At 36.3% G+C, this 21,946-nt stretch overlaps 1 protein-coding gene across 1 annotated transcript in view; it reads right to left on the reverse strand.

Annotated features, from left to right (window-relative positions):
- Positions 1-410: 410 nt before the first annotated feature.
- Positions 411-21,946, reverse strand: part of LOC140233885 (annexin-B12-like) — a 24,861-nt gene continuing 3,325 nt past the window's right edge. Inside the window, exons 2-13 of the mRNA XM_072313972.1 lie at positions 17,392-17,564; positions 16,579-16,648; positions 13,742-13,836; positions 12,765-12,878; positions 10,017-10,079; positions 8,876-8,909; positions 7,171-7,250; positions 6,375-6,443; positions 4,783-4,884; positions 3,094-3,172; positions 1,075-1,190; positions 411-533 (exon numbers count right to left, since the gene is read on the reverse strand). Of these exons, the coding sequence (XP_072170073.1) occupies positions 411-533; positions 1,075-1,190; positions 3,094-3,172; positions 4,783-4,884; positions 6,375-6,443; positions 7,171-7,250; positions 8,876-8,909; positions 10,017-10,079; positions 12,765-12,878; positions 13,742-13,836; positions 16,579-16,648; positions 17,392-17,564 (1,118 nt within the window). The remainder of the gene's footprint in view (positions 534-1,074; positions 1,191-3,093; positions 3,173-4,782; positions 4,885-6,374; positions 6,444-7,170; positions 7,251-8,875; positions 8,910-10,016; positions 10,080-12,764; positions 12,879-13,741; positions 13,837-16,578; positions 16,649-17,391; positions 17,565-21,946) is intronic.

The raw sequence follows: 21,946 nt of genomic DNA on the forward strand, positions 1-21,946 counted from the left end.
CTTCAGGCGTCTGTAAGACACCATTAAAATTCGAAATTGAGCGAGGAATATGTAACTCTCTTTATGTGTGGCTGCTTTAACGAGTATGTGATTTGATCTGTGATTGTTAAAGATACTGTTATAGAGCCATTCGACACCAAAAGATAATTTCCATGGAAATGTGAATGTTCCGTAAAAAGAAAAGACAAAAAACAATAAAAAAAAAATGGAGCTTATTCCCGTGAAGATGGCGAATAACAGTGTCCGCAGTAAGAAGGCAATGGAAATAATTATGCTAGCATAGGTTTAGCACGCTGACGACACTGGCACGAAAATGTTTCTCTGTGGCAGGGCTAGTTGCTGATTGTTCATTGGCTGGGATTCGACGCTCGACGCTCTCGGATTGGACGATGTTATCTGGTCACGTGCGCTCACATGCCGACCAATCGGAGTAGAAGATCGCGGTAGTCTCCGCTCGTGTCGTCGTACACGAGGTCTGTGACAGTATGGCTGTACGCACTCTGGAAAAAGTCTTTGATGTTCTCCAGATCGATCTATGAAGGAGGTAAAGAAGGGAAAATCACGAAAACATTTACTATATTACTCCAAAACTTATACCAAATTGATCTATAGCAGTGTTCACATGCTGAGCTATTAGGACGTAAGGAAGTAATCATTAATATCAATCGCTACACGATGCATTGATGGGTTGATTCTAATGCATTCCACTTAAATGATTACTGTATAAGAATTAGTAATTTATTGCACTCCTAATGCTGAAAAAAAATGAAACATCGGAGTGATGAATGAGTGAAATAAACTTGAACTTCATTGCATTACTCATTATCACATGTATTTTGTTGATTTAAATCTAAATTTAAATTTAAATTTTATTTCCATTTCCATTGAATAAACAGGAAAATCATATACAATACATTTACAGAACACATTTGTAAAAATTTACGTGTTTGCAATTATTACAAATATTTCTGCTTATACATTCTATAATTACAGCTGTATAATTTTCTCTGTTTAATTGATGGAAATGAAAATAAATTTGAACTTTGAACTTTGAATCATATGATTCGTTTTTACCTCCGACCTCGAGATGACGATTCGCATGAGTCTACTATCCTCCTTGCATCCAATGTCCTTTATTGCCATGTGGAGCTGGTCAGCATAGAAACCCGTCCTGTTGTACACGCTCTTCACTGCGGGGAGAGACGCGAAAGACGAATACATCATGATTATCACAAGGCGATACCGAATGAAAGAGGGACCAAAGAGACGGCAAGAAGATTCTGAAGAAGTTGAAGAAGGGACATTGAGAACAAAAGAAAATGGAGAACAGAGGGAGGAGGAGGGAAGAGGAGGAGGAGGAGGAGGAGGAGGAAGAGAAGGAGAAGGAGGAGAAGGAGGAGGAGGAGATTACGAGGAGGAGGAAAGGAGATGAAGAAGATGGAGATTTCAGACGAGAGACCATTAAGATATTAATGAGGAGGAAAAATTGGTGGATTGGGAGAAAGATAGGATGAACAAAAGGAGAAGACATAAAAAAGGGAACAATAGAAAGAGTAGGCAGAAGACAGCGAAGGAAACACACATCAGAGAAAAATAAAATGATACGAGAAAAGGTTGGAGATTGGGAGAAAGATAGGACAGGACAGAAAGAAAGAAGATAAATCAGACAAGATAAGGAAGAAAGACAAAGTATGAAGAATGAGAGGGAGAGAAAATATAGACTGGTATAGAGAGGAAAAAAGAAATAAGAATTAGACCAAAATGAAGAAATGAGGGGGAAAAAGAGAAAAGTAAGGGAAGATAAGAAAAAGACGTTTATGAATCGTTTCTCTTTTCTCTCTGTCTCTTTCTCAAAATGTTTCTGGTAAACGAGCAATGTTTGAAGTCTACAAGCTGGCGATTAAGCAGTGACATACTTTCGTGTTTCAAAACGAAACTCAGGAAAACGGAAAGACATCTTTGCAAAAAGCTTGTCAACAATCATCAACGATGTCATATCATGCACCAAACGTAAGTAAGTTGCTTTCGGACATCATGAAATGATTTGGGCGAAAAGTGTAAAAAAAATCATTAACAATCGATTATAGAGATCATGGCGTCATTTCGCGCTGAAATGACTGCAGTGAGATTGAAAATACTAACATTCAATTATTCATCCGTGTGCATCTGTCGCCGCATTGCGAATGGATGGAGTTCACGCATCCATGTGTGAATCCTTACACATACTGAGCATATTAAGGCCTACCATTTAATATACGACAAGTAATGCTACAAAGCCAGTCATCGCACTTTTCAAATCACAAACACGCGGCAACATTAGAAAAGTGTATACTCTTTATCTGCATGAGCCTTTCTCTTCTTTTAGTACTCGTATCATTGCATGTCCCTATATGCAAGGATTTTTTTTTTAATCCTAAGAAATACACTAAGTCATTCACTTGAAATATAGGCCTACGTCTTTTGTCTTTCCCGTAAAAAAGACAACAAAGCAAAGAACAATAACAACAACAAAAGAACAGAGAGTGAAATGCAAAGAACTCGTTTTGCCACAGGGCGGGAGAAAGATAAAGAAGATCAGTTTGTTTCTCGATTTTCGTTTTCAATGAAAAATGAAATAAAGTAAAGTACATGTGAATATTCGAAAGCAGACAAGCCATTTCGTGAAGATTCAGTTAATATTCAACTTTATACGAAATAAGATTCTTTGGTAGGTATACCGTATTCGCCGACGATAAGGTGGCACTGTTGTTAACAAAAATAAAGCAGTAAAGTCGGGATGAGGCATATTTACGCCAGCACAAGCAAATTAAAGAAAATCACCTGCCTAACCGACACACATAATCATGTATGGGACTGTGCAATGTGCCGATTGTTATTGTTATTGTTAGGAAACGTGTGGAAACACGTAGAAATAACAAATGTTCTTACAAAAAAATATCGTAAAAAAGAACAAAATCCCTCTGATTTTTTCCTCAGATTTTCATCACCAATGTCGGGATGCGAATTATCCGCCAGTGCGGCCTTATCGCCAGCGAATACGGTAAATGAGAGAAAACTACAAGTTAAAGGGATAATTCCCTTATTTCAACTCACCCATGACCTTGAATCCCTCCTTCGTGTGATTGTCAAGGTCACTCTGCTGGATGTATTCCTGGAGGGTGCATCCTCCGGCCTGTAATCAAAGCAACAGCACGACATCACTAATTAGGTTTGTTATTTCGTCGTTTTGATGTTGTTCTATCGTGTTGTTATTTTTTTTTTTCATCCTATAGCAAGGCCCCACACTAACCTCTTTTTTTTTTCTGTCAGTGTTGCCTGTTCGAACCATCGAAATTTTGGTGGTTAAAAAAAGAAATGTAGTGGCCAAAATCAAAGAAAAATATTGAATAAATATCCATTTTCAATCTTTGTTGCCCGATCAAGCAACCGAGAGATTTTTATTTTGTTATTATTATTTTTTATTATCATTATTATTATTTTTTTTTTTTTGCAGTTTGGTGGCCCGACATCTATTTTGAGTTGCACCGGACCACCGCTAATGCTGAGCCGTGGCTATAGGAATCATGGCTAATCGAAAACTTACAATTATCGCAGAGAAAGCGAAGAGACTATGCGGGAGAGATGAGTAAGAAGAAAGAGAAGACGACAAAAACAAAACAAAACAAAACAAAACACGTACATAGGACTCATGATGATTATATGCAACAATAACGGTAGTATAGGTTAGGGACGGACAGAAAGGGATAAAGCAAATTATATAGAGACAGACAGACAGACAGATGGAAAAAGATAACCACGAAAGCAAATACAAAACAAAACAAAACAAGAGGAAGAGGACATCCATACGGAATCACAGACCCCCAAAATACATTGTTGAACTATATTATTCTGAATGCCATTTTCTAACTTCATTCAGAGTCATTCGTGGTACCTCAAACACGTGTACAGCCTGGCAGTCGATCGTCTACGCACATTAATGCACAGGGCAAAGATAACTATGTGGCCCGCAAATTGATAGGGTAACCAAGGGATACAGGAGAATTGAAAAGTTTGTGCGATACAGCTTTTCTTCTTCCTCTTCTTGTCATGATACTATTAAATCACAATGTCCCTGCAGAGCAAACATTGAGTGACAGCCGAAATACATCTTCATCCAAGCTTGCACTATCTGCAAGATTCAAACTAACATGGACAACGTTATGACACTGCTGAGAACATTCCACTCTCCTCTGTTTATCATGTTTATTACAAGTAGCAATTGTAGTTGAAGTAAATCACTGTAGGGATAGTGACTACAAACACTAATGAATTGATTGCTACAAAAATGATAAAATAGGTTTCATATCAAGATGTACTGAATAATCATATTTTGACAAATAAGAACAGTTTTCATTAAGAAAATATAAGAATATGAGAAAGAATCAAGCTTTAAGTCCTTCTTTTCCAACACGTCGTATAAGCTATCTGTTTTCACATCAGTGTAAATAAGAGCTAGTTCCGATGTGTCCAAATTTTTAGATATTAAAAGGCGTGTAAATGACACCGTTAAAAACTGTAAATCCGTTCCCTTTCCTTCCTTCTTTTTCGAATTGCAGGTTAAGAAGACATAGGGAATTAAGAAATCTCAACAGTCCAAAAATTTGATAGTTTGCTGACAGACAGACAATGTAACATACGCAAACACAAACACACACACACACACACACACACACACACACACACACACACACACGGACACACAAACACACAAACTGATGAGGGAGAGTGAGATACATAACTCACCTTGTCAAAGTTGAGGAATATGGAAGACAGTTGGGATAAACTCGAATTGCCAAAAATCCTGATCACTTCTTCGTCGCCCGATTGAAGGCGCTCCTGGGTGTTCTGTTGATTGCAATTTACAAAACAGTGATTATGATCTTTATGATAATGATATCAATAATTATGATACGTATCGATGTATGATAATTAAAAAAAAATATAAGGCCCTGCATCAAAAAACCAACAAAAAGTTACCAGACATGGATTTTTAGTTAAGAGCAGATTCTGAAAGAGCAGACTTTAAGCTTTAAAATGATGTATAGTTCACTTCAAATGGATTCTCCTAATATATCCTATTAATGGAAAAAAAAAAGCATACACTCTGGAAAGTGTGAACTGAGATAAGCGGTAGAAGTACAGGGTCTATTCAAGGGCTTAATCTTTACCAAGCCGTGCTAGCTGTGTGATGAGAGGGACAAAACACAGGATGTAAACCGCGGAGCAACAACAATGAAGGGATTATTAGATTAAGCTGTAATTAAGCATGCTCTATAAACACATTCTGTCCATAATTAATGCCAACGTTCAAAGCAGTAGCATTACCCTTTTAAAAGTTATTAGACTTGAAAGTGAAGAGTGTGCAAACGATTTCAAGAAATGAACGGGGGCCTCTAAGACATAGCTGATTATTCTACTCTCCCCCATAAAAGGGTTGCAGAAAAACTGCTCACAACACACTTTCCTATTCATGTTATGATTCTAAACTTATGAATAACATAGAAAAAGGATAGCTCTTTCAGAAAATATGAAAAACTCAAAATTGACTCGGTTGACCGAATTCACCTTTTTGAGTCCTCATACAAAATCAAGGGGTGCGACTTTTTGTTCGTTTTGTGATGCACGGTCACATATGATATAATATAACATAATATGATATAATATAATATAATATAATATAATATAATATGATATAATATAATATGATATGATATGATATGATATAATATAATATAATATAATATAATATAATATGATATGATATAATATAATATAATATAATATAATATCATATCATATAATGTAATGTAATATAATATATGTATATATATATATATATATATATATATATATATATATATACGTATATATATAAAACACAGTGCTTGTATAGCGCATATCACTACCGCGGTGTCTCTATGCCCTTTAAGGGAGAGGGATGAAAATAGAAAGAGGAAATGTCGTGTACAATGTATATAATACATATACAATGATATGATATGATATAATATAGTAGAACATAATATAATGTAATAAAATATGATATAATATGTTATGATAATTATTATACTATGCTATAAAACAAATTAATATAATATAATGTAACATAAAAATATATCTCATGTTCAGCACCTATAAACATTAGCAAAGACTGCAACTATGAGTATACGAAATGTTTTCTCCAGACTCGGGTAGGGAGTGCAGTGCGCACAATGTATTGGTCGGGTTAGGGATCACCACTGCCACCCCCCTCCCCCCCCCCCCCCTCCCCATGAGATACAGCTAGGGCTTTATCTTGTACATGCATGATGTTTGTAATTTGTATTGCAACTTACGCTTCTGAGGTATTCTAAGTCTTTGTTTCGTTGCGGCACGTCGACTTTCCGCTGAGTTGACCTTTGACCCTGAGAAGAGAGAAAGAAAAAAAAACAGAACATAAAGACATGAGGAAATATTTGAAACAATGTGGCACGAAGCAACTAGCAAGAACTTTTTTTTTTTCAAACAATAATCATATTTCTGTTTTTGTATTGCGATAACATAAGTCTTTCAGGTGAGAAATAAACGAAATTTTTTCTGTACTGTTATTTGATAACTTTGGCATTAAGAGGATCATTCTTGTTTTGCTCCCGTTTATCATTTCTTAGTAATACTCAAAATGGGGAGAGGTGAAATTCCTTATCTTACATTTATTTTTAATTTGTTAACGTGTATGTGTGTTTGTGTGTACGTAGTGTCTTACTGTTATAACTTATAACAAGGTTGACAAGTTGTTCAGGGAGAGGAAACAATGAAGTAAGAGAACGATAAAGATAGACAGAAAGATAGGTAATCAGATGCAAAAAGACAGTCAAAAAGATTATAGATAATTATATTAATGATGTCAACATGTGTACAGAAATCTTACATCGATAACGCTGATAGACAGATAGATCAATAGATAGATAGAAGAATATTGTAAAGTAAAACATTATTATATAAATGTGTACTAGTATATAGAATTTTAGATACAGAGAGACAGACAAACAGACAGACAGACAGAAAAGATACAAAACGAAAGGGAAAAGGAGACAGGAAAGGAGAGAGACAGACAGAGAGAGAGAGAGAGGGAGAGAGATACTTGGTGCTCACCGTGATAAGGCGCAAGAGAATGGCTTTAAATAAACCTTTTGTCTGCTTTTCCACCTCTTCCTCCAAGCTGTGCTTGAATTCTGAATATGAAAAACAATGGATCAAAAAGAAAACAAAAATGAGCCAGGATTAATTGCCAATAAATGCCAAAGAATTTCAGCAACGAAGTCAATTACACGCCTGTAATTGATGTCTATAAAGGGAGTCCGCAAAACCCCACAACGTCCACGGCGAAGCACAAGTTTGCACATTGGGAAATCGCCTGTGTAGCATTGAACAGGAACTTGTCTGATGGTAGGAACTAAAATCAAACGGGCAGTCCTAGACAGACATAGATAATGGGACTCATATAATTTTTACGACACATTGATCGTCCCTGCGGCGTTCCGGTTTGAACGGCTTATTATTTCATTTCATTTCATTTATTGAGTTTCCACACAAATTATACAGAGTTGTATTTGCAACACCCATCCATGACAATTGAGTATTGTAAAGCAGCACATAATATTATATCATGAGTTCAGTATGATTATAAAGACTATTAACACTTACATGAAACCAAATCAACTGAAATCAATCTAAAGTACATTACATTCATAACGGATGAATAAAATTGTGTTAGGTGGGAACCTACATAGAAGCAGTTGCTTGTGAGTGCAGGTCCCCAGGAAAAACAAAAACAAAAACAAAAACAGAAACAGAAACCAAACAAAAACTAAAATAAAAACGTAGGAACTTAAAGGGATGATATAGTATTGGTGGAGACGAGAATCAGGCTTGTAACTTTTTGCGAGATACCAAGAAACCACTTATGAATACTACTGACCATACCATTCTAAGAGGAATTCAAAGTTTATTTGATGAAAATGGGTTTTGGAATGGCTGAGACATCCGAAAACAGAGTAAAACAAAGTGATCCTAATAAAAGTGGTCCCTCCTTTTATTAGGATCCATCATTTTTATATGTCAGCCATATGATTTCAAAATCAATTTTCGTCAAATAAAATGTTGAATTCCTCTTGGAATTGTATGCTCTGTCATATTTCATAAGAGATTTCTCATCACCTCACCAAAAAATGTTGGAAACACGAAGTTAGGTCTCACGCAAAACTATACGATCCCTTTAACATGGTCGAAATATAGAGGGGGTGTCCTCTATAGATCTAGAAGACGAGTCATCGCGTAAAATTATCAGCCGCAAATTACAATATTCACGTGACGAATTTTCAAAATGCATCCAAGTTGAGTTGACTGTCATTTTACTTATCACACGCCTGTAATTAAGCATGGTGTACTGTAAAATACCATTCTAAACACAATCAGCTAATTGGTTTTCTTGGGAATTTCCTAGAAAATCTATGAAATGTAATACTTGTATCCTAAAGAAAAATAAATAATCAGACAAAATCGTTATTTACCATTGCTGCTCTTCAGAAAAAGCATGTAATGTCTTAATCTCGTTGACCAAAAGAATCATTACAAATTTAAGCATGTACATTTTATTTGCTTAACGACGGAAATTTATTCTTATTATGCGTAATTCTTAATTTCTCACATTTCTTTTAGAGAGAGTGCGTATGAGTTTTGAGGTTCATACACCGGCGTCTACACAGAAAGGTAATTTGTAATGAGTAATGAGATGAATACAGAATAAGTGAGAGTTATTTTCTATGTATCACTTCTTAAAAAGAAAAAAAAAACTCACCTTCTTTATAAGCTTTGGTGATTGCTTCTACCTCCTGCAAGAAAGCAAAGACAAAAAGAGGGAAAAGTCATTATTTTAACTTGATATTGATTGTCCTTTTTCAGATGGAAGGGGGAGGGGGGCTTAATTCCCCCCCCCCCCCCCCCCCGGCTTGGACGGAAGGATCTCTCGAAGGAACCCTTGGAAAGTCGTATAGGTTTAGCTGTGGGTTTCTTCTTATTATTTGTTCGATCATTTCTCAGATTTTTTTTTTCAACCCAAACTGTAAGGGGGGGGGGGGGGGGGGGGGGGGGAGGGGAGGCGCTGCAGTCCCTGCCAGTCCCCGTTCTGAGGCTCCTGTATTGTGGCGTCATCATAACATCAAACAAGATGACGACGTCGATGATGATGCTGATGACAAAGATTAGTTGAAATAATAGTCAGAATAATATAAGCATTAGTAAGAGTAGTCGTACCTATCATATTGATAAGAATGATAATGATAATAATAATAATAACAATAATAAATACAATAATTATAACAATACTAATAGTAGTAATAATAACAGCAATAATAATTATTGATTATTATTGGTATTATTATCATTATTATGTTATCATTATTATCATCACTATCATTATCATTTTTTGTTTCATTACTATTATTTCTATCATCACTAATGATAACAATGACAATATTGTAGATAACAACAGAAGTCCAATGTATACGGACTACGAGGGTATCCAATTTTGTGGCTGCACTTCTACCAGGGGATTTTGTCAGTACTCCTGCGCTCTGTTGAAAAGGGCATTATGGGTAAGCAATTAGTATGTACATGTATTATGATCATTCTTCTGTAACACTGGCGTGCCTTGGGCTCGTGCACGATTGAACGCTATCACATGAACATCAACTGAATTGTTGACACCATTGTTAACGCATAGATTTATATATATCCCGTAGTTGTGCTCTCACAACAATTAAATCTCGTATATATCCTCCCAACCTTAATTGGGTGACCTTTGATCTTACACTTTTTCGCTTAATGTCTCCACACGTCAGGAGTATCTAATTACAATTATATAGAGCCCATTATAATCAAAACGTGTACATTTATTCTACAAATAAGTGAATTCTTGGCAAACACTCCCGGCGACTTGCCTGGGGTTCAAGAGGGTAGAGCATCTCCAACAGCGCAACGTCTTTGTGAGCCAGCGCGGGATTCTGTGGTGGGGGGGGGGGGGGGGGGAGAGAAAAAAAGAAATCCAGAAGTGAATTAGCAGTCAGCGACAGTTGGGTGCAAAGAGTCACAATTAGTTGAGACATGCGGAATGGGATTATTCAACCAAAAGAAACAAGTCAGAATCAATGCTCTTCATACTTTTGCTTCACATTACAACATAATATATATATATTTTTTTACTCGTACTCTTTCTTCTAAAGAAAAATGAAACCCTGACATTGAGACCTGGTGCATGCTGTTTGCTACGAAATCCAGAAGTGAATTAGCAGTCAGCAACAGTTGGGTGCAAAGAGTCACAATTAGTTGAGACATGCGGAATGGGATTATTCAACCAAAAGAAACAAGTCAGAATCAATGCTCTTCATACTTTTGCTTCACATTACAACATAATATATATATATTTTTTTACTCGTACTCTTTCTTCTAAAGAAAAATGAAACCCTGACATTGAGACCTGGTGCATGCTGTTTGCTACGAAATCCAGAAGTGAATTAGCAGTCAGCAACAGTTGGGTGCAAAGAGTCACAATTAGTTGAGACGTGCGGAATGGGATTATTCAACCAAAAGAAACAAGTCAGAATCAATGCTCTTCATAATTTTGCTCCACATTACAACATAATATTTGTTTTCTACTCGTACTCTGTCTTCTAAAGAAAAATGAAACCCTGGCTTAACCCTATTCTAACTGGGGGGGGGGGGGTCAAATTGACCCCCCCCCCCTCGACGTTTCGCGCCACGATTTCGCAACGCGCAAAGCTTTTGCCGCGTCGTTTCACGACTTTTTTCATTGAAGTCTCCTGCATATTTTGAGACCAAATTTGCGACGTCCGGGTACACCTTTTTGAAGTTACGTAATGTTTTGCATATGCATGTCAACCAAAAAACAGCTCAAATTCATGATATCGTGTGCAAATCCAACGCAAATTGTGTTTTTTGGTTAAATTGATATAAATTAGATTATTTCAACCTTTAACCATTGAAATGAATCAATTCTAGTGTAGATAAGCCTGAAAAAGTGCCTGCAACAAGTTTTGGCAAAAAAACAATAGAAAACAAAAGGTTGAAAAAACAATAAAATACATAAGAAATTAACAAAACAATAAAAAACAAAAGAAATTAATTTAAATTGAGCTATTTTTTTCCATGAAAATTGTTTGATGTGTCTTGAGGAATTCTGACACAAAAAAGTTAGCAATCCTCCAGTCTTTTTAATTGAGTTATAGGTGAAAATATGAGTTCATGAACAAATTTGCATAATTAATTTATTAAAAATAGAAAGGCAATATTTTTCTATTGTATGACGATGTAATCTTGTAGTTGACATCCAGCTCTATCTTCAGGCAAAATTTCACGGCGATCGCACGTTCGGCGGCCGAGATCTGAAGGGGGGGTCAAATTGACCCCCCCCCCCCCCCTCAGTAAAAACTTGGTCTCAAATAGCCCAGTTAGAATAGGGTTAAGTCCTGATGCATGTTGTTTGCTACGTTCAATAAAATGATTTTATTCCCGGTTTGCGGGAATGACCAGAAATCATTTTACTTCCATCTTTTCTACCACACTTGTCAGGTCTCTCTAGATCGCTTGGAGCAAATCGCACAGGTGGCATTGTAGGTTTTTCATCCTTCCCTGAAATTTGGCACATTTATAACGTAAACTTTTATTATAAAAAGATATACAATCACTATACATAGAAAGAGCGATGGAAGTGACTATGGTAATGAATTTATCACCAACGTTGATGAACTACAAGAAAAAAAAAATGGCTTGCCGTTGACACGACGACGTAGGGCGTGGCCAAAGTGGCGCTCAGAGTCTTTAAAATTTTAATCGAGGTTATAGCATCAATCTTTCATTAGATTGCGGTGTATGTCAACGTGATGGAGCGTCAACTTTGTGAGAGGAAACTTGCCTCATTAAGAAATACTCGCCCTTCGCGGCGGTACTCCACAACGGCTATTCTAGGGAAGTGCTGGGATTGTAGAAAAAAAATGCAGGATACCCCGACAATGAATCAATGATGGGCTCAATTTGTCTGCCATTTCCTCATTTTTTCGCTTTCCGGTAGGCACGTTCGAGCATCCATCGACTTCTTGAAATATTCAACTTGATAGATAATTATATGGATACTTTTGGAGGCAGACTGTCATATGTGTAATATGGAAACCTTTTTAGATTTCACATTCTGTGAAAAGATGAGAGATATATAACTGTTGCGTATAAGGAAAGAAAAAAGTGTGTGTTCTTCGTTCTGTCCTTCCTTTTCTATCCCTTCCTCTCTCGTCCCATCTATGTATCTATATTGTATCTATCTATCTATGTATATTTCTTTCAATCCATCCATCTATCTATCGATTTATCTATCTTTCTCTCTATTTACATTTCTATTCATCTATCTCTGAAGGTAGTTTAGTTTAATACCTTTCCCCTCCTTACCTGTAGTGTATTGTGAACGTGCATGGCCAATCTATCTATCTATATCTTTCTATCTACTGATCCATTATATCTATTCATCTACGTCTTAAGTTAGTTTAGTTTACCTTTCCCCTCCTTACCTGTAGTGTATTGTGAACGTGCTTGGCCAATCTATCTATCTATATCTTTCTATCTACTGATATATCTATTCATCTACGTCTTAAGTTAGTTTAGTTTACCTTTGCCCTCCTTACCTGTAGTGTATTGTGAACGTGCTTGGCCAGAAATACGTCTGGCTTCTCCATAAGGCCGCTTATCGTTTTCCGGTATTGTACGCTGAGGTCGCTCTTCATTTCGGCAAGAAGGCTCTGTACAAGAGGTTTGACGAAAGAACATTTTTTATCTGTTTTAACTGGCTAGAAATGCGCGTGAATAACATTAGCACGAAAAACTCAACCTTGACAAAGAATTCAGAAACAAAGTGATAGCCATAACATACCAATAAAGCCACGGATTATAATGCGAGAGAGAAACGGAAAAGATATTGAGATTGATATAAACCAATAACTAATAATGCAATAAAACATACAGGAGCAACTGCAATGAACTTCATTGATAGTATCTGTCATTTTCATGGAAATCTATGTCGTTAACAATTCCACTTGTTAACATGCGTTCGTTCTGTTTTAATGTGAACAGAATATCAAATTTGAAATAATATGTATCTTATTTTTTTTTTTTTTTTGACACGGGTACTCCCATGATTGAAAACGCAATTATTAAAAAAAAAAAAAAAACTTTTAAAAAGCTTTTAAAACTAAAAATCAGGCAGACAGTACGGTAAGAATTTCATTGAAATATGACCCAACCAAATAAAAGAAGAAGAAATTACAAAGTTATAAAATTGCAGAGTTGAAAATACTGTGAAATCCATTAAGATAACTTGCAAGTAATGCTGATCAGAAAACATCGATCAAGCTATAATAAAAGTTCACCTCGCAACTCCCTTATTGGGATATTGGTGCAGTACATATTCATTTCGGGAAAACCAACTTTCTGTCCCCCCCCCCCCCCCCCCTTTACAAGCATTATTGTTTCAATGGATGGATATTGTTATAGAAATAAATTATCAAATTAAATTGCAAACATTGACGAGAGACAAGGAGAAATTAAAAAAAAAAAGAGAAATAAGGAAGGAACAACTTTTCAAACGTGCTCTACCAATACTCACTGTGCTGTATTTGGCTGCGTAAGACTTCGCTATCAGCTGCCTCTGTTCGTTAGTACGTCTAGACAAAATGCTTGTAATTGACTTATCATCCGAACCTGTAAGAACAATCACCACAATCACGTGTAAAAGAAAAACCTCCATATTAAGTTATTTAATGATTTCCTCAAGTATCTGAGATTACAACAGCACCATTATAATGAACCACTTTACATCATGCAACATAAAGTGGTATCAATATTTTCTGTTGTTTTCTCTTAACACAGTGCTTAAGTGATGTTGGAATCATGGTGTTTTATATTTAGCTATCTCTGTAAAGACCGATAAACTTAAACCAATTTTTAGATATTGCATACGCGGAAATAATCAATATCTAAGCCAACAAACGCTCTTGTTTATATAAATACGAGCCCATTGTAAAATATAGTCTTATCATGCAGTCTCGAAGTCTCTAAGAAAACCAACTGAGATGGTAATCTACTTACTTAACAGGCAACAATATCACAGCGTTTTCTCTAATGCAAACGCTAAAACCACTCCTTTGTAATAACATTTTTATCACTTTGTTTTTCTCACGAAACCCTTGGACATACAGTGCAACAAAATATAAAAGTACAATAATGGATTCTACAAAGTGTAATCTTTATAGAACATACTCTTTCCTCACGCTAGGAAAAGAAAAATATGATGAAGTGTCTTACAATATTCGTTACATAGCTTCCATTACGGTGGCATTAATTCTTTGTATATAGCGATGACGGCCCAAGGTCGTATCCAAAGCTTTTAGAATTTATAACTTTTCGGAAGTAGTGTCGAATTGTCCTCAAACCTCACTGATGTGTTCAGCTAGCATTTCCGCATTCACCAAAATCAAATATTATATTTCAGGCAATTCCCCTTTGAAACACGTGGATTAAAAAAAAAAAAAGATAAAGATTCGCCTTAGCTCAAACTGTTATCTTTCCATTTAGCAGTATAGAATGAATAAGTAAACCATCGAACCACACCCTTGTTTATGGTCTCGGCGTCGGGAACTTTTGTTCTGTCTCACTGTCATGAGAAACTCTGATCTATATTATTCTCTAGTACGATATCAACTCTGTTTATCTAGTACCATCATGGCGAATTTCGTAATTCATCCAACAATGTCTGACGCAATCAAGTTATCCTGCTAGCATAATTAAACATGCATCTGTAAATGCAGTCTAAGACGGTTATATTATCAGACGCTCTTTTTTGGAGGCGCTTTGTGTTGTTCTCGGCAGTAAATTTCAACCAGCATCTCAAACAATTCACGACCATTTGCTTTAAGTCAATAACTTGGTATTCTTCCGCGCTGACGCAAAAAAAAAAAGTGCCACGCCCTAATTTGATAAGATGTGAATAGGCAACCTGCGTGACTGTGTTTACGAAGGTTTTATAATTACGTCCATTAGATGAGAAAATAGTGCATCACGGCATGACAGATGTAATGTCATGATGTCTCGAAGCGTCCGTCAATCAAACCCACGCATTGCTCGCTGTCTGTGACATTTTGCAATGTTTTTATTCTCTGATGTTTTTCTCTGATGTTTTCACCACTCTTCGGACCTTGAGGTAGGCAGCGCATTGTAGTGACGCAATTCTTGTATATTGGTCGTATGAAGCTGAACGACAAGCGTCAACTATTTGGCGATAAGTTAATGAATCTAATCATTGTAACGTTCAGAAATAGTCAGTGAGCTTGTTCATCATGGCAAAGTAAACAGAATGAAAATGCCATCAATGGATATGACAAGCACAGCGTTAACAGTACGAGCTCGTAAGTTAGAAAACAAAAGAAATAACGCAGAACCAACACAAAATAAAACGTAATAAAACAATTGATGTATAAGTTAAGAAACTATGAAATAAAAATGACAATACTTTTACTTTCTTTCTTTGTCATTTATATAGGGCTGGGCAAGTCCGCTTTCACGTACAATTGATGTGTGTTCAATGATATTGCTCTTGATTTTGCTTGCTTCGTTTCTACGTGAATTGTACATTTATGGTTATGTTGGGTTTTGATTTTGTTTTTCTCGTTCATCCAACGCAAAATTATAACTGAATGTGCATAATGACGTTACCATATATTGTTAAAGGGTTGTATAGTATTGCTTGAGGTGAGGATTCAGCTTTTAACGTTTTGCGAGATATATTTTTAGAAACCACTCAATGAAATGTTAAAGAGCATACAATTCTAAGGGAAATTGAAAGTTTGTATTATTTACCATACAGAGAAAATTATTTTTGAAATGACTGAGCTATTAAAAAACAAGGTATATGATATAAGAGATCCTAATAAAAGTTGTGGCCTGTCGCAATTTTTTTTTTAGTACCACTTTTGGGGATATCTCAGCCACTTCAATACCAACTTTCATCAAAGAAACTGTGAATTCGTCTAGAATTACATGTTGGGTTTTTTTTTATTTTAAAAGATGTTTCTCTTTATCTCTCTCTCTCTCTCTCTCTCTCTCTCACACACACACACACACACACACACACGCACTCACACACATACAAAGTTCGAAGCTGGTGGTCCCATCCATTAAACCCAAACTGAAAATAACCGTGTTTCTCACAAGGGACCCCCACAAATTAATGCTCCACTGACTTGTTCTCTACCCCGGGCTGACTGCATGAATGAAGGTGTCAATGGTAAATGTATACTTCCTGGATAGGTACAGCACGGGTATAAAGTAGATCATGAAATTTGACTCTTGTGCGTTGTTGGTATATGCCTAAGGAGAACACGGCGTGATTACGTGTAGGATATTCATGAAGTATGAAACTACATTTTTTAATGCGACATAGCTTACCTTTAAACGCCTTGTGCAGATCCTCAACGTCTTTCTCAACATTGAACGGGTCTGCTGGCTGTACGGTCCCCTAAGAGAACAGCAATCAATTATAATAATAAAGTTAATTGATTAACACTCACGCAGTTTCGATGTCCCAGCACAGTTTCGGATATCTCCTATTTTGGGGACCGAGAGTTTAGGCCTATAATTATCGTCCCCAGAAGAGCTGCTATACAATATAGAAGTCCTGATGAAATACCCTTAACCCAATTTAAAGTTAATAGCATCGACTCAATTGGAGTTGCGTGCGAGAAAAGGACGTTATAAAGCGCATGCAACCGAACTCGATTGTCTTCAATTCAATACATCTCCTGTCTGCAAAGTTTCATTTTAAACTGCACTCTGAAAATGTATTACAAAAAAAAAGAAAAAAAAGTGGGGGATAGAGGAGTAATACTAAATTGATAAAGATATATGCATTGAAATAATTACGTTACTAAATATTAATGATTAATAATTTGGTTGATAATTATTGATTCATGATAATTTGTTTCAATTTACATAATATTATGCCTACTCCTGTTTGTGTAGGCCCTATACTTGAAGAGGTCAGAGTACCAATAGCAATGACAAATAAGTTAAAGAAAAAGAACAAGACTATAATATAGTCTTGTTCTTGAATATTATTCACATAAATGCAACACACCACCAGTGCATCATCATTGGCATAATTATACATACGTATGACAACGTATGACAAGTTATGACAACGTATGACAAGTTATCATTGGCATAATTATACATACGTATGACAACGATTTTTTCTCTCACCCTCGAAAGGAAGTCTCTGCATACAATAGCGGGTCTGGTCCTTACTGGACACGGGGGCTGGTCGGCCGGCATGATCTGCTTCCCGCCCTCCTGAGTGAAATATATAGAATATGAGGAGAGAGTGAGAGATTTGAGATGGAGAGATAAATAAATGAAGAGTTTGTTCGCAAAAACTGATAAGTCCATATTTGCCAAATGGAGATATTTGCGATTAAAGGTCAAGAAAAATAAAGAGAAAAATAAGAAAATGTTTGCTTCTTTTAACTTCAAAAATGTACATTTATGTAGTGACCAATATATTATTTAAAAGGTATTATTGTGTACTTTATGACAGGAACCGTACTTCAAAATCTTCAAAATGGACTTATCGGTTTTTGCGAACAAACTCTTCAAATATATAAATATTTATGCTTATATTTTGTAATAACTAAAATAGAGAAATGATAAGATACGTACATGTATGAATAAAGAGAGAGAGAGAGAGAGAGAGAGAGAGATCAATTACGACCCGCCACGACAAAAGGATTCGAAAGTCGCTGACGGCTTAGCCGCGAAAATCAAATTTTAAGTCAGTTCTTCAAAACTGGTAGAAACCATCTATTTTCTAGTTTTGGCATAATTTCGTTGTCTAATATTTCGTCTATCATCTGCCGAAATTTCGAAGCTGATTAAAGGAATGCCAAGAAATTAGCTTTTTTTTTTTCTGGGCCATGATTTACGACTTTTAAAGGAACAGAAACGTGTGTGAAGATTTGAATTTAGTGCCGCAGATAGACTCCGCCCCTAGCAACAAGGGAGTAATCTTACTGGTCAGTGCGTGGTATATGGTTTAATTGGTCGTCCGTAGACCGCTGGCGCAACATCCAGGATGTTGCTAGGAGCATAAGATTATCTTCTATTGTCAAGAGGTGGAAACTGGCTTTCCTCCCCTTGATCACGATTGCGTTGGAAGGAAAACTTTCAACAACAACAACAACAAAATCATCGATATCACTGCACCAAGTACTTTTATGAGTCATGTTATATTAAGCGGAAGAGTTAGGGAGTAATGTCATGTCATTTTCAGAAAATCGACGTCCCATGACTTTCGGATTCTTTTGTTGTAGCGGGTCACATGTATTTTTAACATTGAGATGAGACGGCGCTTTATTTTTCATCAAAAAAGCAAGGAAGATATTCGGGGAAGGGGGGGGGGGGTGTGCTTTGGGCTACGTTACCGTGGTCCCGGTCATAGACATTGGATCTCCAAGTACCACATCATGCATGTCTAAGACATAGTACTAAGCACGTTGAAAAAAATGAACGTTTTCATCGATTTATAACTTCATTCTCCATTGATACTTTCGGGAACATGTTAATTCATTTCTGTTTTTGTCAATAAGCCTATATATATATATATATAAACAGAATCGTTGGCGTTCCATAAGACCCCGGTTTGATTCCAAGCGGAGACCAATTTTACAACTCTTGCACTTTTCCGAAAAGGAGGAACAGTGAGAGAAATGATAATGTCCAAGCTACGCACCGATTTCTCTTTCCTTTCTCATATCTCAAAAGATATATATATAATGACCATTATATATATATATATATATATATATATATATATATGTATATGTGGATACATATATGAAATGGCTGACATATCCAAAACAAGACGTTCCTAATAAAAGCTGGGATCCACTTGTTATTAGGATCGCTTTGTTTTACTTTGTTTTGGGGTATCTCAGCCATTTCAAAACCGAATAGCATCAAGTAAAATTTGAATACCTTTTAATAGACTTGTATGCTCTTAAACACTTCATAAGTGGTTTCCAAATATCTCGCAAAAAAGCTGAAAAAGCTGAATCCTCATCTCAACCAATACTGCACATCCCTTTAAGACGTGAATGCAGAGTAATATATCTGTAGCAAACTTCATTAAGTACAGTAGCCCCAAAAGAAAGTAAAAATGAGTTGTACCGCCACGGCGATCCTATCAAAATCTCTCCTCCTAATTTTACCTGCCAAATGTTTATTATTTATGATGTCTTCAAGTAAAATGAACAAGGCATCTACGAGGGAGCCACTTATGTCATAAGAGTAGCAATTATCTTGTAAAATTGCATCCAGTAAGTACGTCACATTATTTCATGAAAAGTCTTTGTCCCCCTCCCCCCCCCCCCCCCCCCTGTTCATATCAGGGTAGAAGCTATCAAGCGTTCCTGTCTAATCGTACGTATATATATACTCTGAACAGAAATCAATAATCTGCGGCACAGTGTTGAGCTCAAAATCAGGTTCTTTGGCAATCAACTTGCGAGAGACGGTGTCTCGAGAGAAATATTTTAAGAAACATCAAATTCGGAGTTATAATAGTCTTTCATTTTTAGACCCTTTTGACCTTAACGACTCCGGGCTGCTGTGGACAACAGATGATGCTGTCGTGTTGTTGTGACGTATAATGATTATTTTGTCCCGTGACTGGCTTGCCAAGCTGATGTGTTTTGACGGGCAGGAAGCAGGGGCTGTAATGGTCGTCTTCCTGTTTGGATGTATTTATAGGAAAGGGCCGGAGTGGACGGCTTGGAGACTATAATGGGGGTCAAGAAATAGACACTCCTATATCGCTCTGTATACTATCACGGCAGTCTTTAAAGGTACTCTTTTACCATTAGTAGCAGTGATCTACAAAATTCACATCTTATGCATAGAGTTATGTGTAGGTCAGCGGTATCACAGAACATCATACAATGTAAATATTTTGCAATTAAGTCTGAAACATAAGGAGATATCACTATTTTCTCAATAAACCATAGCTGTAGACAGTTTATTTAGTCTAGAAAAATATTTATCATAACTATAGTTCATATTTTGTGTATCTAACCATACTTATACTGATTCAAGTTTTTACACTGGTTGTTTCTATCCGAAACTCACATTTTAGAACTATTTTGAAGCACTAAAGCTGGGTTTTTGTTTCATCTGCAATGGTAAATTGACAATGTGCCTTTGATGCAACGTACTTGTACAATACAACGTTATTGCATAGTCATAAAAAAGTCGCGCACACGAACAAAACGAGGTGATCTCTTATCGTTTTTCAACTAAATACCTTGAGCAAAATGACCCTTTGTGTTAAGCAGAAAATGAATACACTATTGTAGTTACATTACAGCAATATATGTACACCCAAACGTCTTTTTCTTAATTACTTTGGAATGAGAAAAAGAATACAATTTTTGCATCTCTCTCGCTCTCAGAAAATGAAAAGATAACATTTTTGCGTTTTGAGATAAAGATAGGATTATTGACACTCTGACATCAACTTGGCCCTTCACAAAACAAAAGAAACAAAAAGAGTTGCAATTAGAAATTTGAACAGAATTGACAAAAAAACAAAAACAAATACAAAGCAAAACAAATAAAGTATCTAACCAGCTGCAAAAATTCATGACAATTCTGTAGTAAAAGGTAAGTCAAGCTGAATGGGTTAGTGGATGGGTTTTGTACCTAGGGTATGCAACATTTTGAGCTGAGCGCTCCCTTTTGACGATTTTCTCTAATATAGTCTGTATACATGTTACTAGTATTGAGCGAAACATAATATTCTAATCGTATATGTTGTTGGGGTGTGCATTGATAGCGTTACTTGCAAAGCGTAATCGTGGCAACCTTTTCTCACAACCGCTGCATAGAAGCATATTTTCGAAGTTTAAATATATATGTAATTCATCAACAAGAGAAGGGTTATTTTCTTCGCTTCCGCTATGCTTGATAGTAGGCCGCACCATTAGCCATGCGTGCTGTCCTGTAATGCATGCGAGGCGCAGCGATATACAGTTGTACTAGTAGTTGTTTTTTTTTTTTTCTTTCTCGTCATTTTTTTTTTTGCATTACACTAATGAGCGATAGTTGCACAACCGACCTTGATGCTTCAAATGAGGAAAGGAAAAATATAAGTCAGAGGGAACGACAGAGAAAGGAAAGGAAGAAGGGAGCCATAGGGATAAAGGGAGAGGGTAAGGGAGATAGGATCGAGCTTGCTATATGACAACAGATGATTATGGGCAGTATCCATGCACGGTGTTCACTGTGAATCTCGGGGCAAAACGCTATGTCTGTATATGATCATAGTAACTATAATATGGCTCACCAACATAACTGAATGATCATCGTCAACCTACCAAAATTCAAAAAGTAAACAAATAAATGAATACATGACTAAAAAAGAAACACACATTATTATCTTGTCTTATGCTGTTCTTTTCGCCGCTTTTTTCTTTCTTCTTTATTTTTCATCTCGACATATTTCACATTTACATCGAGAGAGTGATTAGAAATTTTGCGTTTTGTACAAGGGATAATTTCTGCAACTTATCTTGTCATTATTATCATTTACATCATAATCATCATTGATAGAAGTGATGATGATAATCAATAACGAGAATTCATTTACCACCATACGATTGCTTCATCGCGGATGAAATGAGTTCAATGTTCACAAACACGCCGTATAAAGAAAATTTCTACTCGCAGGGTCTTTCAAGAGTTTGCATGCCGGAGTCAGGTCCAC

This window comes from Diadema setosum, chromosome 10 (genome assembly GCF_964275005.1).
Source record: "Diadema setosum chromosome 10, eeDiaSeto1, whole genome shotgun sequence".
NCBI lineage: Eukaryota > Metazoa > Echinodermata > Echinoidea > Diadematoida > Diadematidae > Diadema > Diadema setosum.